The 23,752-nt window shown below is 44.6% G+C and overlaps 1 protein-coding gene and 1 pseudogene across 1 annotated transcript in view; one reads left to right on the forward strand and one right to left on the reverse strand.

The window, feature by feature from the left end:
• TEX11 (testis expressed 11) overlaps positions 1-23,752 on the forward strand; it is a 422,533-nt gene that overhangs the window by 288,538 nt on the left and 110,243 nt on the right. Inside the window, exons 17-19 of the mRNA XM_059678680.1 lie at positions 7,373-7,497; positions 12,835-12,920; positions 21,336-21,392. Of these exons, the coding sequence (XP_059534663.1) occupies positions 7,373-7,497; positions 12,835-12,920; positions 21,336-21,392 (268 nt within the window). The remainder of the gene's footprint in view (positions 1-7,372; positions 7,498-12,834; positions 12,921-21,335; positions 21,393-23,752) is intronic.
• On the reverse strand, positions 2,292-2,674 carry LOC132224621 (GEL complex subunit OPTI-like; annotated as a pseudogene).

Consider the following 23,752-nt stretch of genomic DNA (forward strand, 5'->3'; position numbering starts at 1 on the left):
TGAATCCATTAAAAAAACACACACACACTTTAGAAGATTTTAGTATATTCACAGAGGTGTGTAAACATCACCATATAACTGATTCTGGAACATTTCATCATCCTTAAAAGAAAATAAGTTCCCATTATCAGTTATCTCCCCCCCCCCCCACCATTTCCCCTTCCCATAGCCACTGGTAATCACTAATCTAACTTTTTGTCTGTTTGAATTTTCACAAATATGGATTCATACATGAGATATTTTGTCTTGATTCTTTCACTTAGCATATTTTCAAGGTTCATCATGTTGTAGCATGTATCAGTACTTCATTCCTTTTTATGATTAAATAATATTCTGTATGAATATACATTTTATCTATCTATCAGGTGATGACTTTGTACATTTTAGCTATCTATATATATAATCCTATCTAATAAAAGAGAAACATGGTAATTGGTGTACGACCGCTACCCTTCCCATTGGCTAATCAGGGCGATATGCAAATTAACTGCCAGTCAAGATGGCGGCCAGCAGCCAGGCAGCTTGAAACTAACATGAGGCTTGCTTGCTTCAGTGACGGAGGACTCCAACGTTTCCCGCCTGCCTTGCAGGCCTCTGAGCTTGCAGTTTAAGAAACACTGTAACAAATATAGAAGCTAAACAAAATGCCAGAAACCAGCTTTCAGCCGGCTGGGATCTCAGAGCTGGAGTTGATACAGAGTTTCGATTATAGAACCTAAACAAACCAGATACCTGCTCTCAGCAGCTGAAGCCTCAGAGCTGGAGCCAGGCAAAAGCTGGCCCAGAATAAAAAAAGAAAAAGAAAAAAAGGAGCAGTTGGGAGCTTCAGTCCCAGCCTGAAAACAGCCCTCAGCCCCTCACCCAGGCTGGCCAGGCACCCCAGTGGGTACCAGCTACAAACAGCTATCATCCCCTCATCCAGGCTGGCCAGGCACCCCAGTGGGGACCCCTACCCTGATCCAGGACACCCTTCAGGGCAAACCAGCCAGCCCCCACCCATGCACCACGCCTCTATCCTATATAGTAAAAGGGTAATATGCCTCCCAGCACCGGGATCAGCGGAGCTGCGAGGCCTCCCGGCACTGGGTTCAGCGTGACAGGGGGCAGCGCCCAAACCCCCTGATCGCCCTGCAGCTCTGTGTGTGACAGGGGGTGGGGCCACAACCCCCTGATTGGCCCTGCTCTGTGGGTGATAGAGTGCGGTGCCCCAACCCCCACCCCCCACGGGCCCTGCTCTGTGTGTGATGGGGTAGAGCCATAACCTCCCCATCGGCCCTGCCCTGAGTGTGAGAGTGGCGGCGCCCCAACCCCCTGATTCGCCCTGCTCTGTGTGTGACAGGGGGCGGTGCCCCAACTCCCCTATTGGCCCTACTCTGTGAGTGACAGGGGGGAGGTCCCCAACCCCCTGATCGACCCTGCTCTGTGCATGACAGGGGGGAACTCCCCAATCCCCTGATCAGCCCTGCTCTGTGCATGATGGGGTGGTGCCGCAACCTCCCCATCGACCCTGCCTTGAGTGTGACAGCGGTCGGTGCCACAACCCCCCAATCGGCCCTACCCTGAGCGTGACTGAGGGTGGCATCGCAACCTCCCAATCCGCCCTGCTCTGTGCATGACAGGGGGCGGCGCCCCAACTCCCCAATCAGCCCTGCTCTGAGCCCGACCAGGGGCTGCACCTAGGGATTGGGCCTGCCCTCTGCCACCCAGGAGAAGGCCTAAGCCAGCAGGTCGTTATCTCCCGAGGGGTCCCAGACTGCAAGAGGGCACAGGCCAGGCTGAGGGACCCCTCCTCCCCCCCTGAGTGCACAAATTTTTGTGCACCGGGCCTCTAGTCTATATTTATAAAAGGCTAATATGCAAAGTGCCCCCCTGGGAGTTGGACCAGGAGTTCGATCACTCTCTATGACGTGCTTTGACCACCAGGGGGTGGCGCAGAACAAAGGAAGGCCCCAGCCAGCAGCTGGAAGGCTCTGAGCAGCCCTGATCACTGGCCAGGCCTAGGGACCCTACTCATGCATGAATTTTGTGCACTGGGCCTGTAATTATGAATAATGCTATGACTATACTTTAAAAAGTTTCCAAGTTGTTTCTAATATGCAGCAGAGTTGAGAATCAGATGTAAAGCTGATGATGGGCCCTGGATTTACACACCAAGACTGTACAATATTTCACACCACTTCTTTTGGTACAGCATGACTCAAGAGTGGGCATGCCCTCCAGCATCATGAGCTTTTTTAAAAATGGTACCCCAATCACAGTGTAACTCAATCAGTAGGCTCCCCTTGAGTGATTCATGAAATGATACTACTTGCTGTAAAACTATCAGGTACACATACCATGAACAAGGCAAAAGATATCATAAATCCTTCTTTCATGAGCTCCCATGTGCCACCATATTCTATCTGTAGGTAGTTGCTGAAGTAGAGGTACAGGACTCCTGCAATGATCAGGCAGAACCTTCTATTCCCAAGAAATCTTGCAATGGTAACACTCCCCAAATGACACCTAGAACCACAGCAATAATCTGTCGGAACCAGTAGATCACATCTAAAAATTCATCCTTGTTCTCCCAGGCTACGTCACTTCGCAGCACCTTGCTCCACACAGAGACTCTGAGGGCCCTGTTGTCCAGCTGAGGCTGAGGCGGCTCCTCCTTCCACCTCCTGCCACTCATTCTATCTCTTCCCCCCTCCCCCCACTGGGCCTGGGGCATGCTGGCCAAGCCAAAAGGAGTCGGGGTCTGGGGTCACAGGTCACAGCGTTCTGGGTGGGAGTGGAAGCTCTGCAGTCTGGCTCAGGGGTGCGCCACAGCTGCCCGCACTTGCCCAAGCAGTTGGCTCAGCTCGCTCTCCTTTTATTTTTAATTTCATTTAATTGTAGTCAAAAAGTATAACTTTGTATGACTTGAATCCTCTTAACAATATTGAGGTTTGTCATATGGCCCCAAATACTGTCCTTCTCAGTAAATATTTCATGTGCACTTGAGAAGAATATATATTTTGCTGGTGTGGGGTTGTGTGTTCTATAGATGTCAGTCAGGTCAAGTTGATTAATAGTGTTGAATGTACTGTGTTTTTTCTGATTTTCTATTTGTTCTATTAATTATTGAAGGAGAATTTTGAAATCTTTGACTATAATTATGGATTTATTATTTTCTCTTTGTAATTTGATTGGTTTTTGCTTCTTGTATTTTGAAATTTTGTTATTGGGTACATAAATATTTAGAATTGTTATGTTATAATGAATTTATTTGTTTATCATCATGAAATATCCTTCTATCACTGATAATATTCTTTGCTCTGAAATCTATTTTATCTGATATTAATATAACCCTCCAGCTTTCTTTTGATTATCCTATTATTTTTCTTTTAACTAATTTCTACTTATATAAAAACCCTGGGTGGTGTTCATCATGACCAGAACCACTGTGACCAAGTGGAAGGAAGTCAGTACTGAAGGGTTGTCTTGGCCTCAGCTGTGCCCTCCCTCGAGCTGTTTCCCGGAGCTGTTTCCTGTAAGGACAGGGTTTGAGGCAGAAACCTGCCCTGGGAGTGTGGAGGCATTATCTTTATAAAGTTTGCCGCGCTGGCACAGCCAAGGGTGAACCTGAGTGGGGGTGGCTGAAGGCTTAGAAAAGACAGACAGGAGAATGACAGCTGGGTCTTGGTGGGACACTGTTTCTCTGAGAGACAGCGACCATGCCCACAGTGCTTTATTTTATAGCAGATGCTACAAGGCAAAGTAAGGGCGTGACCAAGATGTTTACAACATCCTCCTGGGTTTCAATCCTACTCAACTACATGCACCTGAATTCTATCAAGCCTACATCACTCAGGCACATGGGGCCACGTGTTTGGACCATAGGTTTAAGCTTACAACTACAGCTGTTGGCTATAATTGTGCTGGGAGGGCCCTGCCCTCCAAGCTAGGACTTGCACGTGGCAATGAGAGGACTGTGCCCTCTCATCAGTCCAAGGCTTGAACCTGTCCAAAACACTGTAATGGCTCCCCAAAATAAAGTTTTGATTCTGTTTCTTTGTTACTAATGTTGTGGCTCCACCCCATAACAGAGAAACAATTTCTGAAGGACGAGGCCCAGGAATCAGGATTTTTAAAAGATTCCCAGGTGATTCTAATGTGCAGCCAAGGTTGAAAACCACTGCTTAGATAATATTAAAAATATATCTAAACGTGCAATTCTTTGTCCAAAAAATGAGCATGTTCAAAAATTAAATGAAGAAAATTTGGATATACTCGATGGAGATTTTCACACATATTTGAGTGATGATTCCATTGATTCCACAGATGATGCTGAAAAGGAAAATTTTCCCATTGAATTTCTTAATAGTATTACTCCTTTGGGAATGCTGTGTCATAAATTAAAATTGAAAGTGGGTGTAATCATCATGCTGTTGAGAAATCTCAATAGTAAATGGGGTCTTTGTAATGGTACCAGAATTATTATCAAAAGATTGTGACCTAACAATATCGAAGCTGAAGTATTAATAGAATCTGCAGAGGGAGAGGTTGTTCTGATTCCAAGAATTAATTTGTCCCCATATGACACTGGCCTCCCATTTAAATTGATTTGACAACGGTTTCCCGTGATGCCAGCATTTGTGATGACTATTAATAAATCACAAGGACAAACTCTAGACAGAGTAGGCATAGTCCTACTTGAACCCGTTTTTGCACATGGTCAGTTATATGTTGCTTTCTCTCGAGTTTGAAGAGCATATGATGTTACAGTTAAAGTTCTAAGTACTTCATCAAAAGGGAAATTAGTCAAGCACTCTGAAAGTGTTTTCACTCTTAATGTGGTGTACAGGGAGATATTAGAATAATTTTAATCACTTTATCAGTCATTGTTTGCATCACTGTTGTTTTTATATCATGTTTTTGTTGTTTTCATATCATGTTTTTGTTGTCTTCATATCATGTTTTTGTTGTTTTCATATCATGTTTTTTGTTTTTATATCATGCCTCTGTTGTTATATCCTTTTGTTACTGCTTATTTATTAATAAACTTATATATTATTTTCATATACATTTTACTAATTTCCTTTCATCTCTCACACTTCTATTATAGAGAAAGGGCAAATAGCAATATTAAAATATCTCTGCTAATTAATTCCCTTTTTTAAAAAAATATATTTTATTGATTTTTTTACAGAGAGGAAGGGAGATGGATAGTTAGAAACATCGATGAGAGAGAAACATTGATCAGCTGCCTCCTGCACACTCCCCACTGGGGATGTGCCTGCAACCAAGGTAGATGCCCTTGACCGGAATTGAACCTGGTACCCTTGAGTCTGCATGTGATGCTCTATCCACTGAGCCAAACCAGTTAGGGCAATTAATTACCTTTTAATGTGCACGAATTTTGTGCACCAGGCTACTAGTTGTCTTCATATTTAAAGTGTATTTCTTCTAGGTAGCATATTGTTGAAAGTTGCTTTCTGTAATCCTATTTATCTCTGCCTCTTAATTGGGTCATCTAGTCCATTATATTTAACACTAGGGGCCCGGTGCACGAAATTCGTGCACTGGGGGTGTGTGTGGGGGGGAGTGTCCCTCAGCCCAGCCTGCCCCCTCTCACATACTGGGAGCCCTCAGGCGTTGACCCCAGCCCAGGCCTGACGCCTCTGACAGAGGCATCAGGCCTGGGCTGGGGGCAGAACCAGTGATGGGGGGAAATGAGGATCCCTGCTGGGCGGGAGAGCGGGTTGGGGGCGAGTCGCTCTGCCGGCCCCTGTGATCGGGTCCGGGCGACCACCAGCACTCACGCCCCCAACCCGCTCTCCCTGGTTGAGGGCGTGAGTGCGGGCGGATGCTGCAGCCACCCCGCCAGCCCCGCGTGATCGGGTCCCGGGCGACCGCCACAGCCGCCCTGCCAGCTCACGTCCGGGTTTGCCGGCCAGATCGGGTCCTGGGCGACCACTGGCACTCACGCTGCCAACCCGCTCTCGTGGGTTGGCGGCTTGAGTGCGGGCGGACGCCGCAGCCGCCCCGCCGGCTCGGGTCCAAGTCTGCCGGCTGGATCGGGTCTGGGGCGACCACTGCAGCCGCCCCACAGGCCCGCGTGATCGGGTCCCGGGCGACCACCGGCTCTCACGCACTCAACCCGCTCTCGCGGGTTAAGGGCGTGAGTGCAGGCAGACGCTGCAGCCGCCCCGCCGGCTCGCATCCGGGTTTGCCGGCCGGATCGGGTCCCGGGTGACCGCTGGCACTCACGCCCCCTACCCGCTCTCGCGGGTTGGCGGCGTGAGTGCGGGCGGACGCCGCAGCAGCCTCACCGGCCCGCGTCCGGGTCTACTGGCGGGATCAGGTCTGGGACGACTGCTGGCACTCACACCCCCAACCCGCTCTCTGATGGCGCTGTACCACCCTGCCTGCAATATGCAAATTAGCCGCCATCTTTTTTGGCGGTTAACTGCCATCTTAGTTGGCAGTTAATTTGCATATCTCACTGATTAGCCAATGAAAAAGGTATCGGTCGTATGCCAATTACCATTTTTCTCTTTTATTAGTATAGAATGATTATTGATATGGTTAGGTTTCAATCTTGTGATATGTCTCATTTCTTCTTTGATGCCATTTTGTTTTTCTGCTTTCTTTTGGATTAATTGAATTTTATGATTATATTTATCTTATTTTGGCTTATTAGCTGTAACTCTTTTTCTGTTACTTTAATTGTTACTTAAGGTCTTTACTACATATATTTAACTTATTATAATCTACCTTTAAGATATAATGGAATATAATACTATCATTCATTTATTTTACTTCATTCTGTATTATATTTCATTTAATGGATTTACCAAAATGTATTTAGCCTATCCATTATTGATGGAATTTAGGTTGCTTCCATATTTCACTCTTGTAAATATTGCTGGATGAACATTTGTTTTTGTTTTAAATATATTTTTATTGATTTTTAGAGAGAGGGGAAAGGAGAGGTATAGAGAGATAGAAACATTGATGAGAGAGGAAGTCATTGATTGGCTGCTTTCTTCATGGCCCCAACTGGGGATCAAGCCCACAGCCCTGGCATATGTCCTGAATGGGAATTGAACCGGCAACTCTTGGTTCCTGGGTCAACACTCAACTGTTGAGCCACACCAGCTGGACTGGATGAACATTTTTGTATGTTTTTGTTTACTTTTGCATAGGATATATTCACAGAAGTGAATTGCTCAGTTAGGCATTTTTCTGACAGTTTACCAATTTAGATGGCTGAAAATTAGCTAATATTTTAAAGATATTAGTGCTCATAAAATAAGTTCCAAAGTCACTGTGATATAATTAACCGTTGATAGCTATTATCTTTGATAAGAGTATCTCATGTTTTGAATTGTTTCCTTGTTTTCAGCTCTGAAAGCAATTATCACTTTAGAAAATTTATTAACAACTGAAGCATTAGAAGGGAATGACCCACTTGCAGATGCAAGTTCACCTGTCAAGATTTTCAGTCTAGCTGCCCAGTTTGCTCTAGAGGTAACTCTTATGTATACATTTATGAAATGTTTGCCTCTTTTTCATTTTGTGAGATAATTAATGGAATCATCATTAGGTAGGCACAGGAGAGGCCTTCCCTTACTTCCTTTACTATTTTACCTCATATTTTCTCACCAAGCTTGGTTACAGCATTTTTTTATTTCGCTTCATTTCTTTCTAATGTGAAGTAAATGAAACAAGGTGAGGTAACAGATTTGTGCTTAAAACTACAGAAAAAAACAAATATAATAAAATGTTAATTTTTTAAAAAAACACCAGATTTAAAATGCTATGCCATGCAAACAAATGCAGTAGTTACCTATTTAGAAACTTGTCTTTCTCATCAATTTGAAAAAAAGCACACAAAACAGTTTAAATCCCTGATGATTGTTTATAATTGATACTATTACCAGCTTGTCATCTCAATTGATGCCATTCTGGCTGTTTCAACAAAAATATTTATGGCTATTTTTAAGCATTACAAATAATCATGAATTAGAAGGCTTTCATATGCTTGCTAAGGACAATGAGGTTGGTCAAAGGTCACAGCATGAAACTTAAAAGTGAAATGAAATCTGGGACACAGAGATGGGGTTGGTTTTGTTCACATCTACATCTACACATCATAGTCACGAGATCTAAAATAGTGGAGACATAAGCCCATCATCACTCCAACCAAGCATAATGTCTCTCAAACAGGCCAATCACATTCCTTTTTATGTATCTTGTTTATACCATCCCATCCTTCAAAAAACGTTCTTAAAAAAAAAAAAAAACGTTCTTGCTTATTTAGATGCTACCCTTTTCAAAGCCCAACCTAAGGTTTCCCTCCACTGTAGAGACTTCCCAGATTAATTCCAGTCTTCACTGTTCTCTTCCTATTCTGAATTTTAGTAATTTGTAACATATATGCTAGCTATTTGGTCTTTATTATACACTAGAGGCCTGTTGCTTGAAATTCGTGCATGGGGGGATGTCCCCGCAGCCCAGCATGCACCCCCTCCAATCCGGGACTGTTCGGACATCCCTCTCATAATCCAGGACCGCTGGCTCCTAACTGTTCACCTGCCTGCCTGCCTGATTGCCCCTAACGGCCTCTGCCTGATTGCCCCTAACTGCCCCCCTGCCGGCCTGGTCACCCCCAACTGCCACCTCTGCTGGCCTGGTTGCCCCTAACTGCCCCCCCTGCTGGCCTGGTCACCCCTCACTGACCCCCTCTGCCAGCCTGGTCACTCTTCACTGCCCCCCCACCCCCGCCAGCCTGGTTGCCCCAAGCATCCTGCTGTTCAGTCATTTGGTTGCCCTTCACTGCCCCACCTGCTGGCCTGGTTTTCCCATGCAGCCTGCTGTTTGGTTGCCCCTCACTGCCCCCCCACCCCCACCCTGCCGGCCTGGTTGCCCCACACAGCTTGTTTGGTCATTGTGTGAGGGCATCCCAGCCAATTTGCATATTAGTATAGATTTTTGCCTTATATTGCTAATGCATACTTCTCTATCCAAATTAACTTGTGAGATCCTTGAGGACCATATTTTTAGCACCTAACCCAATATCTTGCCCAAAGTAGTTACTAAATACAGTTTGAGTGATATGTGTCTTGATATTAATAAATAGGGTAATAGAACTCTTGGAGGAGGAAAAATATTTGGCAGATACAGATATAGGATATATTTGTGTAAGATGGTGAGGAGGAGGAAGTGAGAAAAATTTGGTAGTGGGGAAGCCAAAGGCAAATATCTTTTTAAAGGAAGGTTTATAAATTTACATTTGATATGGAAAGCAGAAGAATTATGAAACTGTACTTCAGAAAAAGAAAATGGTTTTAATGAGGAGAAAAAAATCAGAGAAAAACAAACTGAAAGTAGTTTGAATTAGAGGATGCGTGACCAAACCCCCAAAATTGAATATATAGTTACAGAAGAACATGTGTAGAATCCAGTTTTCACTTACTACAATTGCTTTATAAATGTCATTTGAAGTGCTAGTGAGAATATAAAGGGTGTCCCAAAATTCATGCAAGAAGTAATTTTGAGAGAAAACACAGGTTTATAATTAAAAATTGTAAATTTTTTATTGATTCATAAAGATACAGTGTAGGGTTATGTATGGAATAGCATATCAGGTAAATGGCCTCCACGGCTTTGCTGGCATATACACAATCTTTTGTTGAAATTTTCTGTGACCGAAATGCGGCTGCTCAGGCAATAACAGTTAATGGTGCTCGCTATCGTGATGTGATAATCCAGTTTTTTGTACCGTGGAGGCCATTTACCCGATATGCTATTCCATACATAACCCTATACTGTATACTTTATGAATCAATAAAAATTTACAATTTTTAATTATATACCTGTGGGGTTTTTTTTTTTATCAAAATTACTTCTTGCGTGAATTTTGGGACACCCTTTATCACTCATTCAGCAAATATTTATTGAGTGCCTACTACGTGCCAGGTACTGTTCTAGTCTCTTGGGATAACTAAGTAAATGAAACGGTGATATGCCTTCTTGGAGTTTATATTTTGGCAGGAGGAGAGAGGATAATAAACAATAAGTAATAAATAAGCAAATTTGTATAACACATTAGAACTTAATAGATAATATGGAAAACTAGAACAGAATAAAAAAGATCAGGAGTGCAATTGGGCTGGATTGATTTATTTTGAATAAGGTAATGCAGATAGGTCACATTGAGAAGATGACATTTGTGCAAAGACTTGAAATTGGTGACTTAGCCTTATAAATATACAGGATGGGCAGTGAAGGCAAAGAGTATTATAGGCAGAGGTAAAAGCCAATACAAATACCCTAAGGTAGGTACCAGGAACAGCAAGGAAGGCAGTAAGGTTAGAGTGAAATGGGATTAGTAAGAGTTGGAGTCAGAAAGGTAATGGAGAATCTGGACTATGTAGATCCTTATACGCCAGTGAAAGGACTTTGACTTTTACTCTGAATGAAATGGGGAACCATTTGTTAACAGCAGTAACATGATTTGACTCTCATTTAATGAAATGCTCTGACTGTTATATTGAGACTAGACCATAAGAGGACCAAGGAGACCTGTTAGGAAGTTTTTATAGTACAGTAATCCAGGAAAATGATGATAGTGACTCACATAAGGAAGATAACAATGGAAATAAATGATAAATGGTTGGATTCTAGATTTATTTTTAATGTAAACCCAACAGTATTTGGTGATAGATTAGATGAAGGCTATAAGAAAAAGGGACTGGATCATCAAATGGAGTTGCCATCAACTAAACTAGGAAAGGCTGCAAATAGAGCAGGTTTTGGGGGAAATCAGGAGTTCAGTTTTGGACATGATTCATTTGAGATGTCTATTAGACCATCTAAATAGAGATATTAATAGCCAGTTGGATATATGACTAGAGTTTTGGAAAGAGGTCTGGGCTGGAGTAAAAGTTTAATGAGAGTCATTAATATATAAATGATATATATGTTTGAGTCTGGAGTTCTCAAACATTAATGGTTTTGGGGAGAAAAGAGGAACTAACAAAAGAGAAAACAAGGATAATGTGTAGTGTCCTGGAAGCCAAATGTGTTTCAAAGAGGAAAGAGTGGTCAACTATGTTAAAACTGCTGATAGGTCAAATACAACGAGGGTTGAAAATTGACCATTGAAGTGTACAATATGGAGATCACTGGTGAGCTGGAAAAGAACAATTTTGATAAAGTAGTAGGGCAAAAGCCTGATTGGAGTAGGCTTGAGAGAATCGAAGGAAAGGAATTGGATGCAATAAGTATAGACAACTCTTTAGAGGAGTTTGCTGTGAAGGGAAGGAAATAAATTAGGCCTATGGAGATCAGGATGAGAGAAGTATGATCAAGAGGCTTGTTTGTTTGAGATGGGATGAATGAAAATGTTTATATCCTAACTGGAATGAACCAGTAAGAGAACAAAAAGTTGACAATGTGAGAGAAAAGGGAGAATTATTAGAGCAATGTCCTTAAACCAGCAAGAGGTGATTGGCACAATTGTATAAGTTTAGAGGTTGGCTTTAGGAAGAAACATGGATAATTCATCTATGATAGCAGTTGAGAAGACAGAGTATGTGGTGTGGTTCCTGGGGTGTGAGTAGATGTGGTAGTGGGAATCATGGAAGTTCTTTCCTGACTGCTTCAGTTTTCTCCGTGAAGTAGGAAAAAGATCATCACTTGAGAATGAGAATGGGAAAAGAGGAGTTGCAGGTAAAGAGAAGAGAATATGGTGTAAACTAATCATCCAGAAAAGCAAGAAAATGAATGACAAAGGCAGTGTGGTTTGGTTGCCCAGTAGTATTAAGGATCATTTGATGAAGTTTTTAAGTAAAGCAAATAGTTGTATGGGTTTTTATCCAGCCACTTTCTGCTGCATGGATGCAGGTACAATAGTCAGTAGAAAGTTGTATTTAACAAGGCTTGTCGTTTTTCCAGAAGAATACAATGAAGCCAAAGAGGGGCAGGAAAACAAGGAATGATTATAATTAATTATCATGTAATTTAAACTAGGTACAGAGGAGGACATGAAGGGGATGAGGGACCATGAAAAATTAGTAGCATCAATGGATTGAAGGTTTTAGTGCAGTTGAAGGATTGCTGGAGTAATAAAGAGAGTGAGTTAGAAAGGTAGGAGATGGTCCAAAAGTATAATACATGGAACAGAACAGGATACAAAACTAAGATGAAGGAATGAGGGAGGAACCTAAAGAAGCACTCACTCCTAGGATCATGCAAGTGCAGAGTTGGTCCTTACATGACCCTGAAAGTGAGTGCCTCCTTAAATTTTACACCCTGAGAGCCTCATTTATACCACCTGGCTCACCCTAGTCCCATCCTTGACTGAGAATATGATAAAGTTGTAAATAATGGACTGAATTTCAGAGACTATAGTGGAAGGATTGAAGGAATTAGGGAGAAATGAAAAAAAGAAGGCAAAATAAGGTATTTACAAAGCCTTATGAAGATCAGGATACTAAAAAACGAGCATGACCTGAGAGTTTGGGGTTCTTTGGTTACTGTTAAAAACAAACAAACAAACAAAAAAAACCCCCCAAAAAAAACAGGAATAAAGAGCATAATAAGATTAATCCTAATGGATTCAAGGTTGGCAATGTTATTAGTGTTGCTGGATAAGGAGGTGTGGATTTCTCAGGCCAATATGAACCTGTTCTGTTTTCATCAATGAGTTGTATCTTCATTCTACCATCTTGCAAAGTAGCTCTTTTGAGAATACAACATGAACAAGTTTAAATTATTTTCTTGTCCTTAATGGATAGGTATATAGATAACATTTTGTAAATATTACTTTGAGATGTAATTTAACATATTTATCCTTTTTAGAATGGGCAACAAATTGCGGGAGAAAAAGCTTTAGAATATTTAGCTCAATATTCGGAAGACCCAGAACAAATCTTTACAGCTTTAAAGTAAGTAATCCATATCCTATGGTTTAGAAAGGATTTCCTCTGTTAATCTTACTCTTGGCCTATAAACTTTGCTGAAATAGTGCTGATTGGGTCAGGCTGTGTCAGTGCCTATATACAGCTGTTTTGTATTTAAAATTGTTTCCAGCTTTATCTATATATATAAAAGCCTAAGTGACTGAATGACTGAACAACCGAATGACCAGTCGACCGGTCGCTATGATGCGCACTGACCACCAGGGGGTAGATGCTCAATGCAGGAGCTGCTCCCTGGTGGTCAGTGTGCTCCCACAGCCAACTTCCCATGGCCAGCCAACCTCCCATGGTCTCTCCCTCCTGCTGGCCGGTCCCAATTGGCCCCAATTGGGACTGGACAAGACGGCCCCCATTGCTGGGCAGGCCGAGGGACCCCACCCATGCTTGAATTTGTGCACTGGGCCTCTAGTTGAGATCTAATTGACAAATAACAATGTGTAAGTTTAAGGTATGCAACCTTATGATTTGATACATGTTTATATTGTGAAATGGTTAGCACAATAAGGTTAGTTAACACATCCATCCCTTCAGAAAACTGCAATATTTTTGTGAGCGTGGTGAGAACATTTAAGATTTACTCTCTTGGCAACTTTCAAATATATCATACATTATTGTTAACTATAGTCACTGCGCTGTACATTAGTTCCCTAGAACTTATTCATCCTATAAGTGGAAGTTTGTAGCCTTTGACCAACATCTCCCCATTTCCCTCCTCAGCCCCTAGCAACCACCATTATACTCAGTTTTTATTTATTTGGTACTTTTTTTTTTCACATCCCTCATGTAAGTGTGATAATACAGTATTTGTCTTTCTCCTGACTAATTTTACTTAGCATAATGTCCATTCATATTGTTTAAAAAGTCAGGATTTTTTTTTCTTTAATATGGCTGAATGATAGTCCATTGTGAAATGTGTGTCTCTGGGTGTGCATACCACTTTGCTTTATTCATTCATGCAGACACTTAGATTGTTTTCATATCTTGACTATTATGAAGAATGCTGTAGTGAACATGGGAGTACAGATATTTCTTTGAGGTAGCGATTTTCTTTCCTTTGGGTATATACTCAGAAGTGGGTTTTCTGGATCACATGTTAGTTATATTTTTTATTTTTGAGGAACCTCTTTAACTGTTTTTCCATAGTGGCTTTACCAATTTATAATCCCACTAACAGTATACAAGGATTCCCTGTTCTCCACATCCCCACAAACATGTTATCTAATGTCTTTTTTATGATAGCCAGTGTAATAGGCTTGAGGTGATATCTTGTTGTGGTTTTGATTTGCATTTCTCTGATTATTAGTGATGTTGAGCATCTTTTCACGTAACTATTGGTCATCTGTATGTCTTCTTTGAAAAAATATTCAGGTCCTTTGCCCACTTTCAAAACAGATTGGTTGGGTTTTTTGTTTGTTTTGGTATTGAGTCAAATGAGTTTCTTATATATTTTGAATTTTAACTCCTTATCAGATATACTAGAGGACTGGTGCATGAAATTTGTGCATTTGGGGGGGGGGGTGTTGCTCAGCACAGGCTGCACCCTCTCCAATCTGGAACCCCTCTGGGAATGTCCAACTGCCGGTTTAGGGCAGTCAGACATCCCTCTCACAATCTGGGACTGCTGGCTCCCAACCGCTCGCCTGCCTGCCTGCCTGCCTGATTGCCCCTAACACTTCTTTCTGCCAGCCTGATCACCCCCTAACCACTCCCCTGCCAGCCTGATTGACCCCTGACTGCTCCCCTGCTGGCCTGGTCGCCCCCAACTACCCTCCCCTGCCAGCCTGGTTGCCCCTAACTGCCCTCCCCTGCAGGCCTGGTCCCCACCAACTGCCCTCCCCTGCCGGTCTGGTCACCTCTAACTGCCCTTCCTTGCTGCCTGGTTGCCCCTAACTGCTATCCCCTGCAAGCCTGGTCCCCCCAACTGCCCTATCTCCCATGCAGGACCGGTCACCCCCAACTGCCCTCCCCTGCCAGCCCGGTGCCCCCAACTGCCCTCTCCTGCTGGCCTGGTCACCCCCAACTGCCCTCCCTCCCCTGCTGGCCTGGTTGCCCCCAACTGCCCTCTCCTGCTGGCCCAGTTGCACCCAACTGCCCTCCCCTGCCAACCCAATCGCCCCCAACTGCCCTCCCCTGCCAGCCTGGTCGCCCCAACTGCCCTCCCCTGCCAGCCATCTTCTGGTGGCCATCTTGTGACCACATGGGGGTGGCCAAATTCTGTGAACGCATGATGGTCAATTTGCATATTACCTCTTTATTATATACTAGAGGCTCGGTGCACAAAAATTTGTGTACTCGGTGGGGAGGGAGGGTCCCTCAGCCCGGCCTGTGCCCTCTCGCAGTCTGGGACCCCTCAGGAGATAACGACCTGCTGGCTTAGGCCCGCTCCCGGGTAGCAGAGGGCAGGCCCAATCCCTTGGTGCAGCCCCTGGTCGGGCTCAGAGCAGGGCCGATTGGGGAGTTGGGGCGCCGCCCCTTGTCACACTCAAGGCAGGGTTGATGGGGAGGTTGCGGCTCCACCCCCTGTCACACACAGAGCAGGGCCAATCCAGGGGTTCGGGTGCTGCCCCCTGTCATGCACAGAGCAGGGCCCATCAGTGGGGTTGGGGCTCCGTACCCTGTCACGCACAGAGCAGGGCCCATCAGGGGGTTGGGGAGCTCCCCGCTGTCACGCACAGAGCAGGGCCTATCAGGGGGTTGAGGAGCTCCCCCCGTCACTCACAGAGTAGGGCCAATAGGGGAGTTGGGGCACCGCCCCCTGTCACACACAGAGCAGAGTGGATCAGGGGGTTGGGGCATCGCCCTCTATCACCCACAGTCCAGGGCCGATCAGGGGGTTGAGGAGCTCCCCCTGTCATGCACAGAAGTAGGACCGATAAGGGAGTTGGGGCACCGCCCACTGTCACACACAGAGCAGGGCAGATCAGGGGTTTGGGGCGCCACACCCTGTCACACTCAGGGCAGGGCCAATGGGGAGGTTATAGCTCTACCCCGTCACACACAGAGCAGGGCCAGTGGGGGGCGGTGGTTGGGGCAATGCCCTCAATCACCCACAGAGCAGGGCCAATCAGGGGATTGGGTCACCGCCACTGTCACACTCAGGGCAGGGCCGATGGGGAGGTTATGGTTCTACCCCGTCACACACAGAGCAGGGCCCATGAAGGGGTGGGGTGGGGGAGCCGCACCCTGTCACACACAGAGCCGCAGGGCAATCAGGGGGTTGGGGAGCTCCCCCCTATCAGGCACAGAGCAGGGCTGATCAGGGGGTTGGGGCGCCTTCCCCTGTCACAAACAGTGCAGGGCGGATACGGAGGTTGTGGCCCCGCCCCCCGTCACACACAGAGCCGCAGGGTGATCAGGCGGTTTGGGCGCTGCCCCCTGTCACACTGATCCCGGTGCTGGGAGGCATATTGCCCTTTTATTATATAGGATAGAGGCCTGCTGCACAGGTGGGTGCCGGCTGGTTTGCCCTGAAGGGTGTCCTGGATCAGGGTGGGGGTCCCGCTTGGGTGCCTGGCCAGCCTGGGTGAGGGGCTGAGGGCTGTTTTCAGGCTGGCGGGTGACTGAAGCTCCCAACTGCTCCTTTTTTTTTTTTTTTTTTTTTTTATTCTGGGCCAGCTTTAGCTCTGAGGCTTGGCTCCAGCTCTGAGGCCTCGGCTGCTGAAAGCAGGTATCTGGTTTGTTTGGGTTCTACAATCGAAACACTGTTTCAACTCCAGCTCTAAGATCCTGGCTGGCTGACAGCAGGTTTCTGGGGTTTTGTTTAGCTTCTATATTTGTAACAATGTTTCAAACTGCATGCTCAGAGGCCAGCAGTGGCAGGCAGGGAACAGTAGCTTCCTCTGTCACTGAAGCAAGCAAGCCTCCTATTCGCTTCAAGCTGCCTGGCTGCCCGCCACCATCTTGGCTGGCAGTTAATTTGCATATCGCCCTGATTAGCCAATGGGAAGGATAGCAGAGGTATGGCTAATCACCATGTTTCTCTTTTATTAGATAGGGTGGTTTGAAAATATTTTTTCCATTCTGTAGGTTGCCTTTTCATTTTGTTATTTTTAAAATATTTTTATTGATTTCAGAGAGGAAATGAGAGGGAGAGAGTTAGAAACATCAATGATGAGAGAGAATCATTGACTGGCTGCCTCCTGCACACACCCCACTGGGGAAAGAGCCCACAACCCAGGCATGTGCCCTGACCGGGAATCAAACCCTGACCTCCTTGTTCATAGGTTGATGCTCAACCACTGAGCAACACTGATGAAGCTTTTCATTTTGTTGATAGTTTTTTTTCTCCTTTTTTGCTGTACAGAACCTTTTTAGTTTGAAGAAGTCCCACTTATTTATTTTTGCTTTTGTTGTTTATGCTTTGGGTGTCATATTTAAAAATCATTGTCAAGGAACTCTTTCCCTGTGTTTTCTTCTAAGAGTTTTGTGGTTTCAGGTCTTATATAAGTCTTTAATTCATTTCAAGTTAATTTTTTATAAGTAATGCAAGATATGGGGTTCAGTTTCATGCTTCTGCATATGAATACCCAGTTTTCCCAACATCATTTACTGAAAAACCTCTTTTCTCTATTTTGTATTCTTTGCTCCCTTGACCAGTATTACTTGATTGTATATACATGGGCTTATTTCTGGGCTCCCTGTTTTATTACATTGTTATATGACTATTTTTATGCCAGTAGCATACTGTTTTGATTACTATAGCTTCATAGTATAATTTTAAGTCAGGATGTGTGAGCCCTTTAGCTTTGCTCTTTCTCAAGATTGCTTTGGCTATTCAGGATCTTTTGTGGTTCCATAAAAATTTTAGGATTTGTTTTCTATTTCTGTATAAAGTGCCATTGGATATATGATAGGGATGTTAAAGTAAAAAAAAAAAAAAGATATCAGTTGAACCTGATTTTCCCCCTTCTCTCTTTTTATGATGAAAAAAATGGTTTATCAAAAGGGAACTTTTACATACAATAGTGAGGCAGAGGAAATTGAGGTTAGGACATGGTAACTCCTAATGATGTGACTGAGAATATGTCAGTGGGAAAAATCTGAAACCAAAAGGGTTCTATAGTGGTTCTCCTGTTGGGCAACTCTGCCTGAGGCCACACTTCCAAAAGGAAAAGGAATCACAGAAATAAAAGTATCAGAAGGAGTCTTGAGATACCTATATGCCTTCAGGCAGATAAATATCTGAAATCATTCAGGATAGATGGTATTTTTTAAAAAAAATTAGGGTTTGAAACTTTATAAATTAACCTTATTTTGTTGGTTTGTCATTATACTACCAGATCCCTTCAAACAATAGTCATTCTAGTTTATGTGGAACCCAATGGCCAGTTTCAGGTTCCTTCATAGGAAGAAAAATATAAAGACTTGTATACCATACTTAATGTTCTAGAAGATGATTTGGGGTAATTCTATAAACTGTGGAAGTATTTAAGAATTTTTCATAAGCATCACTTTTCAAATTTTTTATTTAAATTACTCTTCCAAAATTACAAATTGGTATGTTTTCATTACAACCATTAAAACAATACAAAGATCCTATCTAATAAAAGAGAAACATGGTAATTAGCGTATGTCCGCTACCCTTTCCATTGGCCAATCAGCAAGATATGAAAATTAACTGTCAGCCAAGATGGCGGCCGCAGGCAGGCAGCTTGAAACTAACATGAGGCTTGCTTGCTTCAGTGACGGAGGACTCCAACATTCCCCGCCTGCCTTGCCGGCCTCTGAGCTTGCAGTTTGAAACATTGTTAACAAATATAGAAGCTAAACAAAACCCCAGAAACCTGCTTTCAGCCTGCCGGGATCTCAGAGCTGGAGCTGATACAGTGTTTCGATTGTAGAACCCAAACAAACCAGATACCTGCTTTCAGCAGCAGAGGCCTCAGAGCTGGAGCCAGAGCTAAAGGTGGCCCAGAATAAAAAAAGAAAAAAAGGAGCGGTTGGGAGCTTCAGTCACCCCCAGCCTGAAAACAGACCTCAGCCCCTCACCCAGACTGGCCAGGCACCCCAGTGGGGACCCCCACCCTGAAGGGTGTGTGACCAGCTGCAAACAGCCATCATGCCCTCACCCAGGCTGGCCAGGCACCCCAGTGGGGACCCCCACCCTGATCCAGGACAGCCTTCAGGGCAAACCAGCCAGCCCCCACCCATGCACCAGGCCTCTATCCTATATAGTAAAAGGGTAATATGCCTCCCAGCACCGGGATCAGCGGAGCTGAGAGGCCTCCCGGCACCAGGATCAGTGTGACAGGGGGCAGCACCCAAACCCCCTGATCGTCCTGCGGCTCTTTGTGTGACAGGGGTTGGGGCCACAACCTCCCTATCCGCTCTGCTCTGTTTGTGACAGGGTGCAGCGCCCCAACCCCCTGATCAGCCCTGCTCTGTGCCTGTTAGGGGGGAGCTCCCCAACCCCCTGATCACCCTGCGACTCTGTGTGTGACAGGGTGCGGCGCCCCAACCCCCTGATTGGCCCTGCTCTGTGGGTGATAGAGGGTGGTTCCCCAACCCCCCCTCCATGGGCCCTGCTCTGTTTGTGATGGGGTAGAGGCATTACCTCCCCATCAGCCCTGCCCTGAGTGTGACAGTGGCGGCACCCCAAGCCCCTGATCCACCCTGCTCTGTGCGTGACAGGGGGGACTTCCCCAACCCCCTGATGGGCCCTGCTCTGTGCGTGACAGGGTACAGAGTCCCAACCCCCCTGATGGGCTCTGCTCTGTGCATGACAGGGGGCAGCGCCCCAACCCCCTAATGGGCCCTGCTCTGTGCGTGACAGGGGGCAGCACCCCAACCCCCTGATTGGCCCTGCTCTGTGTGTGACAGTGGGTGGCACTGCATCCTCCCCATTGAACCTGCCTTGAGTGTGACAGGGGGCAGCGCCCCAACTCCCCAATCGGCCCTGCTCTGAGCCCGACCAGGGGCTGCACCAAGGGATTGGGCCTGCCCTCTGCCACCTGGGAGTAGGCCTAAGCCAGCAGGTCGTTATCTCCCGAGGGGTCCCAGACTGCAAGAGGGCACAGGCTGGGCTGAGGGAGTGCACAAATTTTTGTGCACCGGGCCTCTAGTCTATAAATAAAAAAGAATTAATCTCCTCCTTACCCTCTCTTTTCTCACTTCTGCCTCCTGAGGCAATCCTATCTAATAAAAGAGAAACATGGTAATTGGCGTACGACCGATACCCTTTTCATTGGCTAATCAGCGAGATATGCAAATTAACTGTCAGCCAAGATGGCGGCCGGCAGCCAGGCAGCTTGAAACTAACATGAGGCTTGGTTGCCTCAGTGACGGAGGAAACCAACGTTCCCCGCCTGCCGCTGCCTCTGAGCTGGCAGTTTAAGAAACTCTGTAACAAATACGCCCAACTTCAGCCAGCAGATTTGCAACATTGTAAGCAAAGGCCAGAAACCTACTTTCAGCCTAGGCCTAAGAGCTGGAGCCAAGCCTCAAGCTAAAGCTGGCCCAGAATTTAAAAAAAAAAAAAAAAGGAAAAAAGGAGCGTTTGGGAGTTCAGTCACCCCCAGCCTGAAAACAGCCCTCAGCCCCTCACCCAGACTGGCCAGGCACCCCAGTGGGGACCCCCACCCTGATCCAGGACACCCTTCAGGGCAAACCAGCTGGCCCCACCCGTGCACCAGGCCTCTACCCTATATAGTAAAAGGGTAATATGCCTCCCAGCACTGGGATCAGCGGAGCCGTGAGGCCTCCCAGCACCGGGATCAGTGTGACAGGGGGCAGCACCCAAACCCCCTGATCGCCCTGCGGCTCTGTGTGTGACAGGGGGCGGGGCCCCAACCCCCTGAGCAGCCCTGCTCTGTGCCTGATAGGGGGGAGCTCCCCCCCCCACGGGCCCTGCTCTGTGTGTGACGGGGTAGAGCCATAACCTCCCCCTCGGCCCTGCCCTGAGTGTGAGAGTGGCGGCGCCCCAACCCCCTGATCCGCCCTGCTCTGTGGGTGATAGCGGGCAGCACCCCAACCCCCTGATGGGCCCTGCTCTGTGCGTGACAGGGTACAGAGCCCCAACCCCCCTGATTGGCCCTGCTCTGTGTGTGACAGGGGGTTGCTCCACAACCTCCCCATCGACCCTGCCTTGAGTGTGACAGGGGGCGGCGCCCCAACTCCCCAATCAGCCCTGCTCTGAGCCCGACCAGGGGCTGCACCTAGGGATTGGGCCTGCCCTCTGCCACCCGGGAGCAGGCCTAAGCCAGCAGGTCGTTATCTCCCGAGGGGTCCCAGACTGCTAGAGGGCACAGGCCAGGCTGAGGGACCCCCCCTCCCCCCCCGAGTGCACAAATTTTTGTGCACCGGGCCTCTAGTAAGGCTAATAACTTGGTATTAATTCTTTTTTATGTTTCTTCCTAAGCATCACTTTTTATGTTTATCATACAGGTGTTTGTTTCGTCTTCTTGTTCCAAAAGTTTCTGAAATGCCAGAATCTGAAAACAAGTAAGTTATTTCAATAGAAATGATGTATTCACCATTAGAACAATTATAGTAGTTTTCAATATAAACCTTATATTGAGAGAAGTATAGTACAGTGGGTAAGATCAATATAAGCTTCTGGGGCCAGTCTTCCTGGCTTTATCTCCTGGCTCTGCCACTTATAGATGTATGACCTGAGCTTCTGTTTCCCCATATGTACAATGGGAATAATAATAGTACCTACTTTATGGGGTTGCTGTGATAACTGGATGGGTAAATACATGTTAAACACTTAGAAGAAGACTGCCAGGCACTTACTAAACCCTCAACAATGTTAGTTATGATTTCATTATGATATTGCATCTGTTTTCTTCTTTCTTTACAGGAAACTTATATATAGACATATCCCTTAGTTTCCCACAGAAACATATAACCTGGTTGGCTTGTTGATTCTGATTCTGTATCAGCTCAGCTCAGTATTCACATATCTTTCTGCTCATAGTTTCTATGGCATAAGATATCAAAAACTTAACACTTTGTGGAAAAATTGGGTCACCAATATTTTTCGTTTACAAAATTCACTTCCTCCTAATGATTTGAAAGAAAACTCTATTTAAGGCTTTGATTAGTGATACCTTTCAGAGAAATATTCCCATGTCTACATTCTCTACTCATACAAAACTCCACTTTTTGTGTATCTCTACTTCACTTTTTCTTTATATATTTGTACCTGGAGACAATATATTTTTTCAGCTAAATTGTTTGAGAAATATCTGTGACTGAGATAATATTGGATTGATGACAACTTTTTATCATAGTACAAATTTATCCAAGCATATATAAGTTTTGCCTCTTTACTGGTACAGACTCTATGAATCCATGAGTAGGGAACTCAAATCACAAAAAATATACTGAGATCATTGAAAATTTGATTATTGACTAAACACTTGATGATATTAAGAACTTATTAATTTTAAGGAACATAATGGTAGTGTGGTTATGTTTCTTAAAAGAATCCTTGTCTTTTTTAGACACATCTTAAAATATTTATGGATGAAATGATGTGATATCTGGAATTTGCTTCTGAATAATATGGTAGGGGAAGGAGTTGATGGAGGGTATCATTGAATTGATTGATTATGAGTTCATAATTATTGAAGCTGAGTGATGGATACATGGGGATTCACTTACCTGTTAACATATAAACATCTTTGAAACGTTCTACAATAAAAAGTTAAATGAACAAAAGAAACAAATAAAATATAAACACTCATGTATACAGAGAACAGACTGACAGCTGTTAGAAGAGTAGTGGGTTAGGGGGCTTGGTGAAAAAGGTGAAGGGATTAAAAAATCTCATAGACACAGACAATGGTATGGTGATTACCCAAGGGAAAGGGGCATGAGGGGAGATAGAAGAGGGTATAGGCGAGGATAAATGGTGATGGAAGGAGACTTGACATGGGGTGGTGAATACACAGTACAATATACAGATGGTGTATTATAAAATGGTATACCTGAAACCTATATAATTTTATTAAACAATGTCACCCAAGTAAATTCAATGAAAATGTTAAAAAATAAAAAAGGAAACTGAGTAAACTTTGATAGTTACTAGATTGTAAGAGCTCCTTGATTCTCTGAAACCTCAGATAGTATTTGACACATAATAGTCACTCAATTTATTTAAATGATTGAGTAGCTGTTCTTTAAAAGAAAATTTTCATCATTAGACTTACAAGTGCTTCATAGCTCATGTAATTGTGACATAACAGTCAAACCCCACTCATTAAAACCTACTTAGATTAAAGAATACTTTATACCCTTATTGTTTCCCTTTGTATGTGTGTGTGTGTTAATTCTCACTGAGGATATTTTTTTTTCCATTGATTTTTAGAGAGAGAGAGAGGGAAAGGGAAAGAGAGAGGGAAATATATGTGTGAGAGAGACACATTGATTGGTTGCTTCCCGCATGCATCCCAATGGGCTAGGGATTGAACCTGCAAACTAGGTATGTGCCCTTGACTGGGAATTGAACCCGAGACTGGCGCTCTAACCACTGAGAACACAGTTCAGGGCTACACTTATTGTTTTCAAGTAAATATAGTAATAAAGAACATTTGCTAGCAGTGTTTTCAGGTAGAGATCAGGACCTGATTTAACAAATTGATTGGACTAACTTTTTAAAAAAGCCTAATTCAGTGGCAAGAGACAGAATGGAATTCTAGTTTCAACTATTTCACTAACTTCTGGTTGACTTTAGGCAATAACAACTTATTTAACTTTTCTACGCTTTATATTCTTCACCTGTTAAATTAAACTAGACTGGATAATTACTAAAGTTCCTTTCTCATCTAACAATCCTATGGTTTTTTAATTAGCAC

This window comes from Myotis daubentonii, chromosome X (assembly GCF_963259705.1).
Source record: "Myotis daubentonii chromosome X, mMyoDau2.1, whole genome shotgun sequence".
Classification (NCBI taxonomy): Eukaryota; Metazoa; Chordata; class Mammalia; order Chiroptera; family Vespertilionidae; genus Myotis; species Myotis daubentonii.